Source organism: Oryzias melastigma, linkage group LG10 (genome assembly GCF_002922805.2).
Source record: "Oryzias melastigma strain HK-1 linkage group LG10, ASM292280v2, whole genome shotgun sequence".
NCBI classification, from domain to species: Eukaryota; Metazoa; Chordata; class Actinopteri; order Beloniformes; family Adrianichthyidae; genus Oryzias; species Oryzias melastigma.
In genome coordinates this window covers 5,508,547-5,530,022 of record NC_050521.1, presented here as the reverse complement: position 1 = coordinate 5,530,022, position 21,476 = coordinate 5,508,547, and the positions used below count along the sequence as shown (strand labels likewise).

Genomic DNA, 21,476 nt, shown 5'->3' with positions numbered 1-21,476 from the left:
CCCCCCCCCCCCCCTCCTTTACTACAGCTGCAGTGATAAATGTCTCTTTGTATTCTGAATGGAATACTGAGGGCTACAATGCACTCATCGGAAGACAGCTGATTCTTTCCCTTCTTAAACAAAGCAGAGTTTATTTTTAATCTCTCCGTTCACAGACATGAAGCAGATAAAACAAACAGCCAGTGCCGAGACCCATAATGCCTAGAAAATCACTCATCATTCAGCGACGGTTCGTGTGCTCGCGAATTCTGTTTGTGTCTGCAGCAGGTGCAGAAAAGCTGCTGTAACTACACCCTATTTGTACACTTCCTAAAATCTGAAGCCTATTTAATTCCCGCAGTGCACCTATAGTTCCACCATGAGGGCTTCTAAATAGGCGTCAGTGCTACAGGTAATGGAGCTGCTTGTAGCTTTCTGGGCTGCAGGCCAGCTGCCAGAGTCTGGCCTGCCTGGAGGGAGCGCAGGCTGCCTGGTGTCTGATATCCCAGGATCTCTGTAATACAAGCCCCGCTTTGGCAGTCACTCTGCGACCGTCGGACCACCTCCAGCCGCAAGTCCTTTGAGCAAGTCTATATGTATAGTGTGTCCTCATCAAGTTGTTTACTCCTCATGGTATCAGTCCACAGTTATAGCATTTCATCAACAAAGCTGCAGTAAGTCATTCTTTTGTGAAGGAGTGGAAAACTTTGAGAGGATCAGGAACGGCTCAGGAGATCTGAGGTGTTGTCTTTCCTCAAGCAGGGTGGTTTTAGCTTCTAATTGTTGCTATACACACACACACACACACACGCTCTAGTTCTGACCATCGACATGAATATCAATGGACATTGCAACCCCTCCCCTCCCGTGTTCCAAAAAGGAAGTACCAGCGGGTTGCAAAAGGGCTAACGTCCCATAGTCTCATTTTATTTGTCAGAATAACCATTTTTGCTTTGGTAAATTCTAGGGCTGGGTTGATACAATCGATTAACCGATTTGATTTGATTTAAACTTAACAGATCAATAATTGATTCCTAAAAATATAAATCTATTTAGCACATAAACCTAAAGTCTACTAGCTTGATGCTAAAATTTTAATGGAATTTCCCATAGGACAGCTAATGTGAACACTCAGTTGACCAAAACAAACATTGCTAAATTAACATCTTTATAAACTCACAGGTGTGAATTTTCCAAACTCTTTTAAGGAAATGTTTTTAAAGTATCTATTTGTTGTCTAAAACACAGTTTATTGGTCATACTTTCTTCTTCTTCTGGAAAAAGGTGTAATGCTATAGCGTAATCGCCACCTAGTGGTCAAACTGAAACGCCCTCCAGGAGGAGCAGAACAATGTTTACAATGTAAATGATCTGAACATTTTTGTTAGAGATTCTCCTTTTGAGGAACCATGTAGCACTCTATTAACAATCTCATTATTTACATTTTACCGTATGTGAACTGTACATATTATTGTAAATATATTCAAAACATACAGTAGATTATTAATGTATTTCCAAACAAATGTGTCAATTTTAAAACTGTGTAAACTCAAAATCGAATTGAATAAAATGGATCGAAAGACTAGAAAAAAATCGGAATCGAATTGATCCAGGCACTTGTGAATCGAATCGAATTGTTTCTGAAAATTATAATCGATATTGATGGGTGGTAATATGGTGGTAGACGTATCAGGAAGTGACGGCAAAGGCTCTGGCCCATTATGACCAATACTGGAAAATACCATTTGTATTGAGGCCGTTTAGGTGTATTTTACTATAGCATAAAACTGACTGAGCCATCTTTACAGTCAAATGTGTGGAAACACTGAAAGAATGAATACTGACTATGAATCGTACCATCATCCATAATTTATAATATTAATCGCATCGTTAAAATGAATCGTTCAACGCCTACAATGAAAACATTCAGAGTTAGTCCAGGTCCAATCAACTATTACCAGCACATCAAACCTCAAAGTTTTGTGTCAAACATCACTTTTCACCACATTGATATGTTATCTGAGACAGGTTGTGCCCTTCTTTTAATAGATTCTATTTCAAGAAGTCTTTATACCAAGTCAGTTAAACACTTTGTCAAAAAAAAAAAAAAGCACAGAAAGCCTTTCTTGCTTTGCTTTGAGTCTGGCTCTTAATTAAACATGCTCTCTAGTCTTTGACAGGGTGTGCCTCCTTTGGAAATTATACAGCTTTGTGTTCATTGCTTCCAAAGTACGGCTTCAATGACGTCATTCGAAACGGGATAAAAATCAATACAAAATTACCTTTTATTTCTGTTTACACCTGGTCGCCAATGTTATCAAGCAGCAACATGTAATAATCAGTTATCAGAACATTTCTGTGGACAAGCCAAGTGGCAAGAGAGGCTGAACCAAACTGTGCTGCAGAAGAGTGAAGGGCACGGAGGAGAAATGAGTGAGACGTGCTGATGAATTCTTTACACGGTGAGACTTTTAAGTCTTACTTTTTAAATCCCATTAAGTTTGACTTGGCTAACTCCTGTATTCAAGTCTGCTCCTAAATGTAATACTTCCAGTCTCTCCAAACCCACGTCTTATCATCTGGAGCTCCAAAAAAAGGAAGATCTTTCATCATGAATATGGCATGTTGCGTAATTGCAGATCTCAACCAACCTTCTAATGCAAAAAAGTGATTATGTTGAGACTGATTAGTTTAGCAGAAATGCTAAAATTTATACATTTCTGTTGTGAAAAATGAGGGCTTGACAAATCTGTAAGATTTTCGGCTGCACTGTGATGTCACCATACCTTGAAAACGCGCTTTCTTGAACTCGTGTTTCCCCTATGGTGTTCACACTGGACAAGCAAGGAGGGGCTTCTTCTTTTTCTATGGTTTCTAGCGCATGTCCACTACTTGCAGTCGGAAGAAGCTCAGTGCAGAAGGTCGAACCGAGTCAACTCTCATGAATCTCCAGGCTTTTTCTTTCATTGCTCTATTCCAATATATGAAAGACTTGATGTCATAGAATTCCAGCTGGGCACAAACCACAATTATTAGCTTTTCTGTCATGATCAATTTACAAACGTTTGGCATTTAACCACATATCACAACCAAATCTAACTCCCTGATAGATCAAAGTTTAACCTTGAGTCCAAAAGGTCTTCAAACGTGGAGACTTAAGAACGTGAGAGTTTTTAAAGCGACGCCCAAAACCTACATATAGAATAATGCTACATTTACACAGCAGGCGTTGAGTTTCAATGTTATGTCAATGTAAAGACACAATCTAATGCAGTGGAATTTGGCCATTGCAAAGCACGTCAACCAATCAGGGACTCAGCTTTGGAAATGTTTAAAAGTCGATGCTTGAACGCATGTTTCTGAGTGTAGCAGATGTCACATGAGTTGAATTTTTTTCTTGAAAAAATGTACGTAGACCCAAAAAGTTTTTAAAAGCCAAATTGTGCATGTGTTCATATATACTTTTTTTTTTAGCTGTAAGTGGTTGCTTGAATGTAGCTTCAAATAGGGAAACCGTCTTGCCCGAGTGTGTTATCTGTCTTTAAACACAATTGATCTCAAGTCTTAACACCTCCTCTTCCTCACTATCACAGAACAGCACCGTATTTTTATTTCCAAAACAAATTCAGCACCAAAATAAGAAGTAACCTCCATCTGAGCCGTCACACAAAAACGAGTTTCCTTTGGTTCTCTGCTTCACGGCCCAGCCATAAATGAAGAGCGACACCCTCACCTCTGATTGTGCTACCATTAAGGCTCATAAAGATTAGATTATTAAACTAGTTAAGTTAATAGCTTGTCCATGGCAGAACACCTGCATCAGACCGCTGTCTCGCACAAAAAAACCAACAGCTGCACACTGGTGGAACAGATTCAATCCTGCAGCTGCGTTTTCTGCATCGATGCAGCAGTTCAACCAGCAAATGTGTGTGCTGTGGGTCTTTAAACCTGTTGTTAAGTTTCACATGATCCAGATATGAAGTCTGTTCAAGGATTCGTGTGGAATGTGAGTTAAAGTTCTTGATCTGTAAGTGACAAATGGACAACATGTGAACTAATGCTTCGGCAGCCCTCAGCTTTTCCTCGACACGGTGCTTTGTGCTGCACAGGAAAATCAGGGGGTGTTCAAGCTGCTATCTCAAAGAATTAAAAAGACAATGGTGCGGTTAGAAAAATGGTCGCTGTCTCAGTTCCTCAGACAACGAGCGGAATCAATCAGAGCCACAAAAGAGGAGCAGGCTGGAGACAAAGCTATAGCTCTACCTCTTGAATTTCACCCTCCTCCCCAACTCACAGTATTTCTCTCCCGTGATTCGTCTTTATCGCTCTCCCCGTCTCTTTCTTGCTCACTTCATTTTTGATTAACCTCTGTGAACATGCTCTTGTAAACCACACTCGAGCACGCGCACACTCCACATCGCCTGTACACACTCGCTGAGACTGATTTAAAATTCAGGTACCCTCTCCTCTCCCTTTAATACACACTCGGCCCCCATCAACTTCTGCACATTACCTGTTCTTAATCTGCCTCCCTCTGTCTCGGATCATCCTGATCCCCCTGTTTTCCCATCTGCTGCTGATTGGGGCCCAGATTGGCTAGGTGTTCAACAAACAACTGTGATTCGCTTGGTTTCTGAAGAGATTATTAACACACCTAGCATGCCACAGCATCATGAATAAGCAATGGAGATCCGGAGCCCTATTTTCTGCCTGCCTCCGTGTTTCCTCCCTCTTGCTCTCTCCCTCTCAGTCTCTGTCTGTCTCTCGCCCTGCTGTGTTGTGAACTGAATGCCAGGATTGTCTGGAAAATGAGCTGTCAGAGGAGGGCCTGCAATGAGATACACCAGACTCATTGTGAGCCCCGGAAAATAATGAACTATTCCCATTTCTCTCTCTGATATGTTCAATGCGCTATCCATGACAAGTGCAAAAAGATAAGCCGTCCCCTCTTGAGCTGATTAAATACACTGAGTATATTCAGGAGAGCTTTGGCATATGTGAGGGTTCAAGGGATACTATTATGGCATTATATCATTACTATGTTTTCCGTCTCCGCTGGAAATGAAGACCTTTTTATCGAGTTCTGAATGAGTCTTTGTTGGGGCTTCCAGTCAAAGTAGAGGATCTCACTCCGAGGACAATAGTATTTTCTGTGTCTTTAACATGTTCTTGGGGAATTTTTTTGATGATGGAAGACATACAAGAAGATTAAGATGAAAAAGGTATTTCTGAGAATTTATTTATTGATGTCGTGAATCAGGAGTAGATTAAAAAGGCTGCTTGAAAAAGCTTGTAGTTGTGACGTAGACGCTACAATCGGCAGACTACAATGGGTCCGCTTATAAACGACTAGATCCATGTATGTCTTTGCTTTTCTCGTCCGAGCTATACAGCTGGACAGCTCCAACATTAATCGCCATTTTTGTTGCACTGTTAATGTTAAAGGAGCCATACTATAAAAATAAAAATAAACTTTTTGACATTTTAAGTGTATTATACTGTTCATTCCTCACTATAAAGACCCTCAAAGCTGTTTTTTGGTCCGTCCACGCATTTCTGAGTTATCCTCTCCAAACCGCACACTCCCTGCAGCAGACCCTCCTATCCCCTTGAAAACGGGCGGGTTATCACGTGCTGATGTCACAGATTGAGAGCAGCCCCTTTCAGGAAGAGTCTGCTCTGTCAGCATCGCCCCCAGTCTAACACCGACACCCAATTTCTCCATGGCACACCCCTGATTGGGCACAGCCGTGCAGATGCCGAGTGTATTTGGGTTGTGAACCAGTGTAGCAATGGGCGGGACTACTAAAGGCAGATATATAGTATGTACATCCATCTCTAAAAAATAAAAAAGGATGATGTCATGAAATGGGCGGCGGCCACATGCAGCGGCATGGGGAGCCTCGGGAATCAATTCGTTTTACTTCCAGGTAGGAAAAAAATAATGAAAAATAACTATTTCATAAATAATGTATTTTTTAGTGTTTCAAAGGTAATATGTGATCATATATGTGGATATAGTTTACTCTGAAAGACTTAAGAAAATCCTGATGTGGACCCTTTAAGTAGGGGTCGTGAGGGGCTGTAAGCTACTGGGAGAGAGTGCAAACACATGGATGTTGGTGAGTAGGGGCAGGCTTTCTTTGCGCCAACACCTCATAGGCAAAATTCAAATGAACTCCCAATTCTCTGCAGAAACTATGTCCAAGGAGGTGTTTTATTTTGCCTAATAATTGGGAACGTATTTACAATAGATCAAAAGATGGACTTTAAATCTTTTTTTCAAAATCTTAAATTTTAAGAAGGAGTTTGCATTTTTTGTTGAGATGGAAAAGGTAGATCAGGAAAGAAAAAAAACAAGTGGAAAATCCCATCTTTCCTCCAAGTGATACAAGCCTTTTTTACTTTTACAAGGTGTGAAAATCAATATCAGTCAGCTCTGTTTTATCATATTACGCACAATTTCAATATAACAGAAGCCGACAGCTCAGAGTGCAACAAAGTCATTCTGTGATGAGCACAACAAGAAAAGATGAGGCTGCATAATACACCTTGAAATGACATTTTCTTTTTCTTTTTTTTTTTCTCGACATCTTGGAGGCAAAACTCGACATCGCAGTTGTTCATTACCACTTCACCTTCGAGCAGGCGATTTCTGAGCGCGGCCTGTGTTCAGCTCTTTGTCACTGTCAGCCATTTTACCTCTGCTGATTCCCTATTAAATTAGGCAAATCAAAATCAAAATGGATGATCCTGGTATGGAGATAAAAGTGGAGCTAATCACAAAGCATCACAGTGCAACACTTGTTGTTACCAGCCGAAATCACAGCAGTTTTGAAGCTTAATTCAATCAAGTGATGTTTGAGAATCAGTCACTTCCTCTGGCAAATTCACAGCCACTTTGGAGTGAGAGAAAAAAAAGAAAAATCTTCTACCTGTCAGAGAAATTGTTTCTTCTTGTCCTCTTTTTATTTTCTCTTCGCTAAGACTGCTTACTCTGGGCTCATCTCTCAATCTCTGTCTTCCCTCACGCGCAGCCTACTCTCCTCCTCCCGTGTTGTCAGCACAGCCCTGCTTCTGTTCCTGATTCTGACACCTGTCAGCATTTTCCTCAGTAGATCAGAGAACTGCAAACTAGAAATGTTCCTGCTGTGAATTTAGGGCAAGAAACATGCAAAGATGCCTTTACGCTTTCTTTAATTCAACAAGGAGAAGGGGAGTGCTCGACTGGCAAAAAGTTGGGAGATGTGGGTTGTTTGCATGGAGGAACGAAACACAAGACGTATGGAAGAAAAAAAAAAAGGTCTGTGTGTGTGTGTGTGTGTGGGGGGGGGGGTTATATCAATTAGGAGCAGTGAAACCCTGTGGATCTGTTGATGGAAGAAGGGAATATGGAGGAATTTGCAGTCCGCGGTGGGGGCTTCCATTCCTGTGCTCCTGCTTCAGGCACACACCCACAGGGAGCTAACAGATAGATGAGAGATATTCTCCAGAGGTGGAGGCCACGGAACATGTCAGAAATAAAAGAGGACTGCTCCCCGCTCAGGCTAATTGAGCAATCCCAGATCTTTCTGAGCCAAAAAATAAAGGAAAAAAGGAGGGATTTCATTTGATGAGGGATTTCATATGTCTCGTTTCCACTGAGCGGTCCGGACAAGACCAGTCCACTCATGGCTGCTTTAGAATGGTCCGGGCAATTCAAGTGAGCGGTTCTATTGAGCATTGCATCATCAAAGTGCATGAGGTGTAGACCGATGATGTGGCGACGCTGTAAACTGGTGCGACTACACTGTTGACTCTGAATCGAACGGAAAATTAAAAAGATAACTGCAGAGATAATTATATTCCGGAGAAGGTGTTTGTTATGGATGAAGCCGGCCTCTACGCTGTGGAACAGTCTGAATTAAAAAGAAAAAAAACTCTTTATGTTAAGCAATAGTTAAATGTTCTTCAATAAATGTTTACAAAGCATGTTCTGACGTGTTTTTGATGAGTATGAATTGGTAACAGACATTCTTCCCCCGTGGGGGTCGGGTGAGACCGAAACAGGAAGGTGGTGTCTCCGTATTCATAGATTTCTCATGTCTCTCATCCCCAACTCCCGCAAATAAGGGGGAATACTATATGTAAAGAATTTATTATTCTTGGCAGGGGGCGAAGAAGAATACACCAGAAAAGACGAGAAACTTTCGGTTTGGATCTTGAGGAAAGCGCTGGTCAGACGTTTGCTCTTGTCGTAAAACCTGACGACAGAAGCCCTGCCCTAATGGGTCCATTCCATTATTCTATGGACCTATGTCCAACGGGGGGCCAGAAATGGTACCAGTCGGGCCTGCTTAACAGGTCCATATTGTAATGGAAACGCTCAAAAGTCCAGTCCAGCCCTGTCCAGTCTGGTCTAGATCGCTCAGCGGAAACGAGACTATAGTGACCAGGAAACAATTGAAAGACCACAAGCGCACAACAAACAAGCTATAAATCGTATGCCATAAAAATGACACAACGCCCCCCTCCTCCCCCCACCACACCCTCTCGCAGGGATCCATTAACAATGCAAGAATCTTAATCCTCGAAAACCATGGCTCATCCATCTCAGAGAGGAATTACCGCCTGAGCTATGACAATCAAAGAAAAAAAAAAAAAGAAATAGATTAAGGTCTTTGTCACCAGCCCCCCTTGGAGGCTGCTCCTTTACTTGTCCTCTGACACTGAGGGTGCAGAAGAACCAAAGCTGGAATGTCACACATTTCAACCAAATCCCTCTAACTTCACAGACATGCCTGTAAAGATAAAAGTGAATTCACTTTGTGTAGCTCCTTCATAAAGGCGACAGCGATAGTATCCATTTTTATTCTATTGGCAGATATGAAGAAGCCATTACATGCTAAAGATATCGCCTCCTTTATAGATTTTAAGAGATTTGATGTAATTTGTTCTTCAGATACTCCCCTAATCTAATCCACTGGGCGAAGATGTTTAAGGTCAGGTTTTCAAACGGAGCACACACCTCTTTAGATTCTTGGCAGGGATTCAACAAAGAGTTTATCCACTCAGATAGAACTTGAAAATCTCTTCCCAAGCTCTTCGCTCCAAGTTACCGTTGGTGGAAGAATAATGAAGAGTGCTGAGGAAACAAGATCACTAGGGAAAGAAGTATAACCCGTGGACAGAAACCAAATATCAAACTTTAAATTGCTTCAGAAAGAAAAAAAAATGTTGGCTCTGATGTGGAGCTGGGATAGTTAGCGGCTGAATGTTGTCACACACACAGCTTTACCACATGAAAGTCAACAATACGGCAGGGTCTTTGTGTAAAGGTAACGACTTGTCTATTGGGCAAACACAATCTTTACATGGCACTGGGAATGGTAAACATTTGTGCCATAAAAGCTGGAGTTCAACCCTCCCTTCCTCCCAGCCTCCTTTTGATCTCGCCACTTCCCAACACAAGAAAGTGGAACAATAAAAAAAAAGGAATTGCACAAAACTGAGGCATTTCTACCCGCAGCTTAAATGTTGCTGTTGTCCTTTGGCAATTGCAAGTCTTTTAACTTGTTTTCTGCTTTAGCTGGCAGGACAGGCGCAGCAACAGCAGAGTTCCTCCCCACAGACAGGTGAGCAGCGGGGTGTTAACATGCCTTTTTGTTTTATGAAATTCTCCATCCACTCTTTAGAACGGTGTCCATTTTTTTGTTGATTTTAGACAAAAGAAAAGCACAGGAAATGTGTGTTCCAGGGATTGCTTCCAATGAAAAGTCTATGTAAACTTGCCCGTTTATGGCTCGCTACTGTAGGGAAACCTTATTCCTTATCTTTACACATATTGTTTATGTATAAACATTTAATGCCTTTTATGTGAAATAACTTTGATGAAACAAACTTGGGGAATGCCCTTGCGGACATAAAATCTGCCTAATTTTTTCTGGGCGGGATGGAAGTAAAAATTTCACAACTACAGGGAAATTGAAGAACTTTACATCGTCTTTCATATATCAGAATCGAACTGTGAAAGAGAAAGCCGGGAGTAGGATTCACCAGATTTGCATTGCTTTGACATTTTGCACCAAGCCTCTTCTAGCTGTGAGTACACTCACTAGTACTGGGTAGTGACAGACCTGTGTGAACACCATGTTCAGCGCGTTCAAGCCCGCTGTGTACGTAGTACTATGCATTCTACCTTTGTTGCAAGATTGCATTAAGCCAAAAAAGAAAAGACAAAAAAAAGCACCACTTATGTCATACTGTCATGACATAAGACACATATACATCATATGTCCATCAGCCCATCCATTTGGGCCATTTACAACGTAATTAACCAGTTGGGATGGTTACAGGGCACAATTTCACTCTTGATCTTTGGTCAAATCATTTAAGAGCCACAAATGGCTTCTCCAGTGCGACCTCTGCAGCCGACTGACTTTCCAAACAATGGGAAAAGGATTCCAGAGAGGCCATTTTGTCAAGTCTTTACTGAAGAAAATTGCTGGGCAAAAGGTGAGTCTGCAGCAGGTTGCCATGAAAAAGACAGAGAGGAAAAGCCAATAAGAAGCACACACATTGTAATTCCAAACAGACACTGTGTTATCATCAGTTTTGTTCCGGTCAAAAGAATGGACAGCACTGCCAAACAGCCTCTTGTTCTGTTTACCAGCAGTGTCGAGCTGCATTACCCATTCAGGAAGCATGCATCCATTTTGCTGAAACAGATACAATCATTGGTGGTGTTAATGAAAAACGCACTGCCTCAGAGAGCTCTCCACTTGTAATATTCTTCATGTACATCATCCCTAATTGTCTCCAATAATGAGATCCCACTAGCAGAAGACCTGTCAGCATGCATTTTTTAGAGGCATAGGAATTTTTGTGAAGTAATTACAGCTGGCAACCAATGGACAGCCAATTCACTTTTCATTGTTCATTATAGTCTGACGCCTCTGGGGGAACGCCAGGGACAAGTTGATTTTAATGGTCACCATTTTTCCTGACCCTCCACACCTCGATCTCCATCTCTCGGCTGAGTCTTAAAAAAAAGGAGCAGGTGTTCGGCAAAGCATTTCGAAGAACTTGGTCTCCGACGAATGTAAAATACATACTATGATTCTAAGCTTGTTGCCTGCCGACTGTAGCACTTATGTCACCACTACAGGCTTTTCCAAACAGTGTTTTTTTTGTCTCTTAGCAATTCACAGCAATTTAATTAATTTTGAGCTTAATTTTCCTTTCCATCATAACAAAAATGTCACAAGAACACGTTAAAAAACACCAAAAACACCACTTTCATTGGAATGGGCCTTTAAACACAACTCCACGACTATCTATCACTGCTTTTTTAGCCCCGCCCACTCACTTCACAGCCCGCTGATAAAAATAGACAGCTGAATAATTTAAATAAATCTCCTGATCTTCATTCTTTATGCATTTTTATAAAGTAGGATTTTCTTTCTGTTATATCTGGCTCATTAAAATGTTGCCCCATACCAGCTCTAAAAGCATGAGAAGTGAGGAAGCCGGCAGTTTTTCTAGGGCACCGTTTGGAGGATTGGAGGGGTGGAGGGGGCAAATTCTGTAGATGTGAAAGAAAAAACCTAAATTTGGCAGGAGCTGCCAAAACGATTAAAAATCAAGCCTGGAGCAAAGAGATGGTGACATTGTGTGTGTGTTGTTTAATGTGTTACCTGTGTATGGGGTGTAAAGATGAATTGATTAAATCAATTTATATTCCTACGATCCAATCAGATCGATCTGTCTGAGGCAAGTTGTTAATCAAATCAACCTCTAACAGTATAACATACATTTAGAAAAAATGTGATTGATTATATTGATAATGGAAATACCATTTGGATTGAGGCACGGTATTTAATTTTAACGCATAAACAACCAAGTACCATCACAATGAATAACACACGTGATGACAGCAAAAAAATGATCAATTCATCATTACAATCCGTGTGGAAACAGTGAATGTTAAGCGACACATTCTCATTCCAAAGTCGTCACATATTGACCCCTCCGTGTTAAAAATAACGTTTCATGTGTCTCTAACTCATCATTTTTTTTGATGTGCTGGCAGTTCCAATTAAATCAGGTCATTTTGGACCGAACCGTGGAAACCGGCTAGTACCCTGACCCTAGACTGGTCCGTAGCTATACCCAGAACAGATCCGGGTCCGATATTGGTACTGATCTGTGTCTGGTACCGGTACTGATCCATGTCTGGTATTGAATGTCAATTGGTAGCCGACGCGGATCGGTACCAGACGTGTATGCGGATTGGTACCGGTATTAGTACCGATCAACGCCTGGTACTGATCCACATCCGGTACCATTCCGCATTTAGTTAAGGTTAGGAGAACAGAAGGGGGAACCAAGCCCCCAAAGAGGTCAGGTTCAGTGCAGTGCGGTCCACGTCCCGGTTCTGGTTCGTGGCCCGGAGGTTGGGGGCATTGATTTAATTTTAACAGCCAGCATGTCTAAAAGTGACAAGTTGGGGACACCCAACAAGTTTATTTTTGATGTGGAAGGTCTTTAACCTTGTATGAAAATGTGACGACTTGGGAATGAGAATTTGTTGTTCAAAAACATGTGACTATACAGTCGTAGGATGTTACATTTGTATTATTTTTATCTGGAAAAGCAACAGTAAGCTGAACGAATGAATGAATTTGCCATCAATTCTTGTTTGTACACATATTTAGTTTACACTTGATTATCCTTGTAAGAAATACAAGGAATCTGGAAAACTTGACCTGCACTGTTCAGTACCAGGTATTTATCTCTTAGTTGAATTTTTGGCTAAAGATATCCTGGATCATTTTTAGGTCAGTTATTTGGATTGTTCAAAGTGAACCAACATCAAGTATGAATTGGATCGTCAACCACAAATTATGATCTAATTCAACTAATTAAAATAAATCCATACACTCCTATTCATATGTATTCTGTAGCACAAAGCTAACGACAATGATTCCAACAAGTACGGGATTCCCTCACTTGCTGATTGTTTCAGTCCACTGAGCTGAACACCTGTGCATGCAGTACTTCCCCTCAGGTGCATCTAGTAAAGTCCTGGTCCTCTCTAGAAAGTTTTCTCCTACGTTCCTTTTCCTGACACACTCTCCTCCCAAGCATGATTGGCAGTGGCTAAGAATCAGTGTGACCCTTATCACTGACTTCTGCCAGCCGGATGGTTGTCTTTTTTTTTTTTTTTTTCACAAGGAGATTGAGGAATGAAACATCAACATTAATTCCCTGCTAAATGATCCCTCTGAATAATGGATGAGGTCAAACAGAGATATACAGATCTCCGCTCTACCTTCACCGGGCCGACTGCTGCCATCCAGCACATCTGAAGTCAGCCCGACTTCAAGAGCCGACACGGCTTCTAGCCATCAATAAAGTTACCTAAGCCGGAATCAAAGTAGCCTTAGCTGTCAGATATCTCTCACATTAGTTGAACAAGGAGGACATCAAAGACAAAAAAGGTGCTGTCATTCTATTTGAGATCTACAATGGGCATAATGGATCTTAAAAGATGTTCCGCTAGCATAAAAACATATTTCTTATCTTGAAACTGAAAAAAACAAACACTTCAAAGGATGCGGGAGCCCTCTTAGCACAAACAGGCTAAAAACACACAGGTTTCCTTACCTTGGTCTGGCAGCTGGCAAACATTAGGGGGGGCAGTCATGTTCAGCATGTCATTGACAGCCGTGTCAACATAGTGTCCTCTTTGGACGTCGTGCTCGCTGTCGGTTTGGTCGCTCTCTTCGTGGCCGCTGTCCTTCAGACTGTTCCCCTCCAGGTCTTTGAATGTTGATGTGCTGCATGGGGGCCAGGAGGAAGCAAAGGGAAATGTTGATTAACCATCACAGCACCTTCTCTGACACGCCGTCCTTCACCTCCATGCCTCTAATGCTTTGTGACAAGCTGTCTCTTTATGTTCTGCATCCTAAAGATTTTTTTTTTTTTTTTGCCCTTTATCTCTTCCACCCTGCGTGGATTTAACACCAACTTAAATAGCTCTAATTCTTTAAGCGCTACACCTTCGAATGGAACAAGGACATTCTCCAGCATCTGTTTGTAGGAACCAGAGGTTGCCAAGGAAGTATAAATCCTTCCACAGCTTACTTGGATTAGGTAAACACTTTTGAGCCCTCTGAAAGAAAAGCTGTGGGATTTTTCAGCCGGGGACATTTTGGATGGATGCACAGGCGTCAAGGACATCACAACGAACAAAGGGGGAACCACTCACTCACACCAATCAAACATGTAGCGCAGTAATCAGGAATTCCTGGAAGGAAGATGGATTGAAGAAGAGCTGGAAGCACACAAACTGAGCATCTGTCTAGCCGGGGCTCACAGTCAATAAAGAGGGTGGGGTGTGTGGGTACAATCAACAGCTGCACAGTAACAGCGTGATTTCCCTTCGTTTGATTTCCATCCCACTGGAACAAACTCGTCTTTACAAACAACACTTAATAGGGATGATCTGCTGCGGCAGGAGGAGAGAAAACATGCTTTCTTGGATGGATTCACACAGGTTGGAATGGAGGGATGAGAGAAGTAAATAATGGTAAACAAATGAGTGCAAACAAAGTAGAGGAAGAAGAAGAAGTGAAGGACAGCACAAGGTAGCTGCATTCCTCATCTGCAGACATGCATTCGCTGCCTGGGAGACGGGACTGCAGAGGAGGCTACGCCGGCACTCTGATCTTATCGCTGTGATTGCACCTGTCCCAGACCGACCGCAGCCCCCTGGCTCCTCAGGGGATTTCTTTGTATTATCCCATATAGGCCCACACTTGAATGCTTTTTGTTTACATTAATGCAAGGAATCTTTTCGGCTGGGAGGGGGGAATTACCATAATGGGCTTCCAAAAAAAGGGAGCCTTAAACAAAGAAAAAAGCTGGAATGTTGTTCAGCTGCAGCCGCAAACTAAGAGGCGGATTACAAACAAACCTCTGTGGCTGGAGGGAATTACTAAATGACCCCCCCTCTCTTCATAACCCAAGGCACTGAATTCCTGCAGCCCTATCAGGTATCCACCTTCAGGTGAGCCGGATAAGCACACAAAAGAAAAATCCTTCACTTCTTCAGACCTGAAGGCAACATCTGAAGCTATGTTCATTGAGAACGTGCTAAACGCGTGTTCTTAATTGTGCATATTCTACATTTTAGTAGCACATGTCTGTCACTTACAGTTGGAAGAGGTTTGATGTAAAATGTCAAAGTGGTGTCAAACTCAATCGCACAGGGGGCCAAAATCCAAAGTACACCTTAGGTCGCGGATGAACAGGATAAACATTTTTTGAACACACTAAAACTACATTTTTAAAACTTTAAAAATGTAACTTTTTAACATTACTGTAAATAAAAACAGGCAGGAATATTAATCCAGCATAAATCAATTTAAACCTTAAATAACTTTCAAAATTTGACTCTCTGTAAAAATATATTTTGTCAAATTTATGCAAATTAGAAATAAGCGCAAGATAACATCAGGCCGTTAATAACAGTAAAATAAAATGATCTGGAGGGCCGGATAGAATTACCGGATCCGGCCCCCGGGCCTTGACTTTGACACATGCGATAAAAGAAACACTTAGTGTAGCGTGAAACAGAGGCCGCTTTCATTCGCCAGCCCTGTTGACCTATAGTGTAGTTCACATCAGACGCAAAGCGCCGCGGTCAGCTCACACAGTCCAGCGACTGTTTCAGCGTCTAGTCTATTATTTGCGTGAGTGATCCGCATTAATCCTGCCAGGAAGTAACGGCAAAACTCATGAAAAAATTCTGTCAATTTCCAAAATATAACCAATTTTTCAAAATAAAATCCCAATTATGATGAATGCGATCATATTATTGTATCACTGGCTCCTACATGTGCGTTGCAGAGGGAAGTGTGAATGAAGCCTTAATTTTTATGATGACTTCTGATCTTTTGAACATTTATTTTAAAACAATTGGTTGCTTGTAATGAGTGAACAACATCATGACAAGTCTTATCTTGCAGATTTTTTGTAATTAGTTCAGCATCGGTTCGACCAAATGCATTGCAGAGCAATCTTTATCACCAAATCTCCTCCTATCCTCTGAATGAAAAACATGCAGGTACACATGCAAACTGCGGCAACTGCGGCTCTGCACTCATTAGATGAAACAATTACAGATAACAATGGTAATGAGCTGCTTGTAGCAGTTCCTAATAAAGACATACCTTTTAATGAGGTGGGCTCTGCTGTTCACATAACTGGAATCAATGGAATAATTCTCCGTCTGTAAGAGAGAATGGAATGGGGGGGTGGAGGAACAGGTGGGTTGGGAGTGGGGGGGAGGTGGAATGGGAGGGAGGGAGGGGTGCAACAAAGAACGATACATTTAATAATGGAAGCAACCAAAATAATGTTAGCAGTAATTGGCTTTCAGTAGAAATGTTATTTTACACAAAAGCCCTGGTGAGCAGCCTCGGCTTTCAAAGGGCTGAATCCTATTCTCTTTTAAAGCACACACACAGAGAGGCTGACTGGGAGCTGAAGAGACTGCTGCAGCGAGCATAGCCTCTCTTCTCCTCCTCACCCTCCCCACTCTCCATCCTGTGCTCCCTCCCTACGCCGCTGGTCAGCCCACTGTCTTTAAAATGGAGTCATTAGGGAGGACAGACTATCATGCAGACGGAGAGAAGAAAAGTTTCCTTTTTTTTACCCCCTCTGAACTCTTCACTTTGACCATGTTTGAGAAGACATGTGGAAATATTAAATAAATAACTGCAAGAAAAGTAGACGAAATTAAGAGTGCACCAGGGGAATCTTCACTCCGCAATTGCAGATGAAAAGCCTCTCAAAATATGCCTGCAAAAAAGATCTCTGACCCACATTGGCGGAACGCAGTTCAAAGGAAATCTCCAGTCATTTTTGTTCAACATTCACTTAGCAGGGAAGGGGGGAGAGGGAGTTGTCTGACAAGATGAGCACACGGACAGAAAAGTCAGTGTTGACTGAGCAGGTAGCCCCTCCACATCTGCCGAGCATCTTCCTGCCCTGCGTGAAACATCAGAGAGCCACAGCATATCAAAGCCTCCCCCGGTCCGGAAAGAGGATATATATACGACCCTTTCCACAAAGTTTGATAAGATGCAGGTGTTTTTGCAGCAGAATCTTCACTTAAAATTCCCCCACTGCAGATGCAGTCTCCTGATAAAAGCTGCAAGTCAACGCCTGACTTCCCGAGAAAGTCTAGAGAACAAATATCAAAGCTGCTAGAAAAAAAAAAAAGAAAAAACTCACCCTGATGTTAGGAAAGGTTATTGCTGCAGCTAGAAAAACAGTTGCTGATCATCAAGTAGACTACGCATGTGACACAGTCATGCTGTTGAGGTAGCAGCGACCCAGCACAGCTGTCACACTCTGTGACCAAACATATTTAGATTAAAACACAGTGTGACCGCACTCACGGGCCTCATCACATGTTAATGGGGTTGAGCATTCAGAACTTCCTTAGTCATTGCTTTGAAGGGAAATCACCCAACCCAATCGCCAAATCCATAAAAGATGTAGAATAAAATATATAATCTATTGTCCCATTCTGTCCATATTTTGATCTATTTCTAAAAGCCTTCCAGTAGCTCATTGGGTGTTGCCGTGGTTTAACCCTCCCCACACTTCCATCCATCTGTTTATATGCTCTCCCGCTAGCTTAAAGCCCATCAACCAAACCAACATTACTCATCATCATTAAATGTCCCTCTCCAATGCCCCTTCCCGGAGCTAACATAGAGCTAACCAGATGAACTAGGTAGTTGGTCTTGTGTCAGAAGCTCAGCATCCTTCTTAGTAACCCCATGGGGTTTAAGGCAATGACAGGTTTGCCTTGAGGTCATTTCCAGTTTGCGACCCCTGGGTTAAACTGCAAATCAGCTCGCATAGCATGGTAAGAAGGTAGACAGAGAACATGGTCAACCAGCAGCGTTGAGCAACAAGCCAGGATGCTTGTGGTTGGCACATTCGAGCTTGTAATGCATTGTAGAGACGTGCTGGGACCACTTTTACATCCTTGTGGGTCTGGCCTTGTCGGGGCAAGAAGGCTTGTGTGAACCGATGACCCAGTCAGCAATACCATCTGGGGTTCACTAGGTTTCAGACAATCAGAGCTGCAGTTTGTCGGAACTCTGTAATGTGGCAGCTCCACTATCCATCTATCCTGCGGAGGGCCACCAACAGATCCAGGAGTAACTTCTTTGTTGCAAAACTTGAGAAGACAGAGTGCTAGAAATATCTAAGCTAGTTTTGAGAGCTCAGAAAAGGAAATCACAGACGACATGGATCTAGTCATCTATAAGCGGACTACTTCAGAATGGAACAGGGAGCTTGTGGGATGCCTTAGTAATACTACTGTCACAAATACAACTGCTACTACGTGATGGGCAGAAACTTCAGGATTTCATGCCACTGCCTGATTTTTTTGAAAATTGTTGGCGTGATCATGAATGGCCTGTTTTTTTGGCTTTATTTTCACTGAGCGGGCCTGGTGCGGGACAGTGCATGCGTAGTATAGACCGCTAGCGTGTCATTGCATAATTGACATCAAGCAGCTTGTCTTTTTCTTGCTTTACTTTTTGCACATCCTGTATAACAGGAATTTAATGTTGTTTGAAAGAAGATAGAGGGCGGCTAATAAGAATACCGCTGTAATGAGGAAAACTGAAATACTAGCTCAGCGCTACATTGGCGCTTTCTAATGTCGTCATGGCAGCAGCGACTCCTCCCCAACCGTCCCGTTACATTTTTCTATGGACCTACCAACGGATAGGGCCCTCAAGAGGTAACAGCCGGAACTGTTTAATGGGTCCATTTTACAATGGAAACTCTCAAATACTGGATCAAACCAGACCGTACCAGACTACTAGGTGGAAACGAGGCTTTAGATACCCCCAGCTGATGGCACTTGATATGGATGCCCACCATTCCTAGACATTCACATATCGTCCAGTCAGAGCTGTCACCAGCTGTCACTGAACTGACCTCGAAATGTATCAAGGTGGCTACTGTCAACTTTAAGAGAAAAATCAATCAAAAGTAGACGTAAAATTCAAACTTTTATTAAAATCTCAGCAGCCACCATGCGGCGTGTAAAAATGCCACTGATTGCAAATGCCGCTGGACAGCCACCTGCCGAATTTGCTAGAAAAAGGTGCATTTTGGTCGCCATGTGGTGACATTTTGGTATATGTGACCATAGTCTAAATTGTACGTCACACTTACAAAGATTTAAAGATTTGAATAATGAAATACTCCCAAATGCAATTTCAAGAATAATTTTCTTTAAATATGTCCTCCATCATCGGAAAAGGATCATTTTCATCGGAGTGGATCTTTAAATATGTAGATTTTTGGGGGCAGATGCAGAAATAATGTGCTCATCTTTACAGTTTATGTTCTCTGCACATATGATAACGCTTTTATTATTCTCAAAAGTGTTTAATTAAAGTTATAAGTTTACGACTTCCAATTATTTTCAATTAATTTTAGTAAGATACTCTATAAATGAGAGCAAATCTATTTTATTTAAAGCTAATGAAGCTTACAGCTAAACACTGGATAACTCTATTAAGGAGGAATAAAATTAACATAAATATTGCACCATCGTTTAAATAAAACTTTTCTTTTTGCATCCTTTTTTTAAGAAATCCTGACATTTATGTAAAATTTATTGAACTTAACAATTCCCCCATGCACAAGCCAACACACCAACATTCTTATAATAAACACATCTGACTGTATAGATGGGATAATGTTTACATAATCCACAAATTATGCTCTGCATATGCCTAATGTTTTGTGGCGCCTTTGTGCTCCGCTTTGATTCCAGCGCACGCAAATTAAAACTGCCTCATCTGCCACAGAGGCTGCTCGTTCACTGAGACACTAATAGAAATCCAGTAACAAGAGGAAATCTTCATTTGAAAGCACATTTCTTGTGAAAGTCACTCTGGCTGCAGCTTGTAATTGGTTTCGTTGGCATGTTCTGGGCGAACGTCGCCTGCAGAGGAAGGTGGCGCGCCCCGATCTCCACTTGCTTCTGAAATAAAACTGGGCTCTTTAAAGCCTGAGTGTTTAAAAAATAAAAAAAGCTCTTTTACCTTTGCTGCATTATCTCTTCTCCTTCAGCTCTTCAGAGCTGCAGTGTTTTAAATTAAAAATATCTTTTTGTTGATTATGGAATTTTCCAAGGATACAAACAAGTCTTTTTTTTGAGCAGTGAGTCACTTAACACGGCCTATTCAGATGAAGAATTGAATGCATTAAGTCAGGCTTCCTGTAAAGAAATGCAATGCCTACATCTCCCCCTCATTTTAAACCAACTTCAAACTGGAGGATGTGTCAATAAACCTTGCTGGAAGGTCAAGTTTCAGGCAGGAGGATGAGGACTGCTTAACTACAGAAAGGATGCCACAAATGGCTCCTTAATCAGATTGGACAATGTGTTGTTGTTGTGCTTTGAGCGGCCCGAGTTTGGTGGCCAGAGCCGCTCAATCCCCATAATCGTTGTTCCGTTTCATCTGGAAAACTGGAGGCAGGAATGCGGTCCCTGGTGTGGACGGGTGACGGATAGGCGCTGTCAGCCAAAAGTGGAGGGAGCGGCGGAGAGCGAGAGGCGGCGAGGACGGGAGGGGAAATGGGCGCGATTTTAACCTGGGAGAAAGTTGCGGTCCAGTTGCTGCAGCCCGGTAGCTTTTCCACTTTTCACCTTCTGCTTCTTTCTCTCCATTAAAACCTGAGGCTAAGAGACACCCCCACCCCACCACCGCAGAAAAAAGAAAATGGTCTCCTTGCCTGCTTCTGCTGTAAGATTTAAATTGCCTTCCTTCCAGAGAGAAAATTACTTCTGTAGTCTGGATGCAAGTGTATTCATTGTGTGGGGGGCATAGAGGAGCACTGCAGAAGGGAAGAGTGAGAGAGGGGGGGGTTGAAGACACCAGTTGTTACACCAGTAAACACCCGACAAGTCACACAGATAGGAAAGAAAAGGAGAGAAAAGATGTCCCACAGATGCCCTGCTGGGTGTATTATTTCATGGCCTGCACAGCAAAGAAGTACATTGGGAGGGGGAAAAATAAGCAAGCTGGGGTAAAAAAAAAAAGAACAAATGAATAAAATGCACTAAGTATTGACAAATGATTTAGCAACATGCTACTTAAAAATAAATGCAGCAACCAGCAATACATTTCTTAAGAGCTCAATTTATTTTTTTTCTGGTGTCATTTATTGATGTGCAGAAAATGCATCCATGCCAAAATGTAAAAAGCACATTATCAATCCTTCAAGCAAAGTTAATATTTGCAATGAATCGTATCTAATGCAGCAGTGGAGAATGGGGGAAGGAGAACTGATTAGAGGAGATGGGGGCTTGTGTCTGTCATGGGTGCAACTTTTCAGAGTCATCAATTCTGCTGACAGAAAACATCCAGCCGTGCGTCTTGTGGACAAAGGATGCCGGACTA

The 21,476-nt window shown here is 42.0% G+C and overlaps 1 protein-coding gene across 8 annotated transcripts in view; it reads right to left on the bottom strand.

Moving 5' to 3' along the window:
- The window catches only part of pcdh19 (protocadherin 19), a 74,337-nt gene that overhangs the window by 20,792 nt on the left and 32,069 nt on the right, over positions 1-21,476 (bottom strand). For 4 of the 8 annotated variants that reach the window (XM_024283512.2, XM_024283514.2, XM_024283508.2 and 1 more), the window contains exons 3-4: positions 16,197-16,255; positions 13,627-13,811 (exon numbers count right to left, since the gene is read on the bottom strand). In XM_024283512.2, the coding sequence (XP_024139280.1) occupies positions 13,627-13,811; positions 16,197-16,255 (244 nt within the window). The remainder of the gene's footprint in view (positions 1-13,626; positions 13,812-16,196; positions 16,256-21,476) is intronic. The other 4 variants (XM_024283513.2, XM_024283515.2, XM_024283509.2 and 1 more) reach the window with 1 other exon arrangement.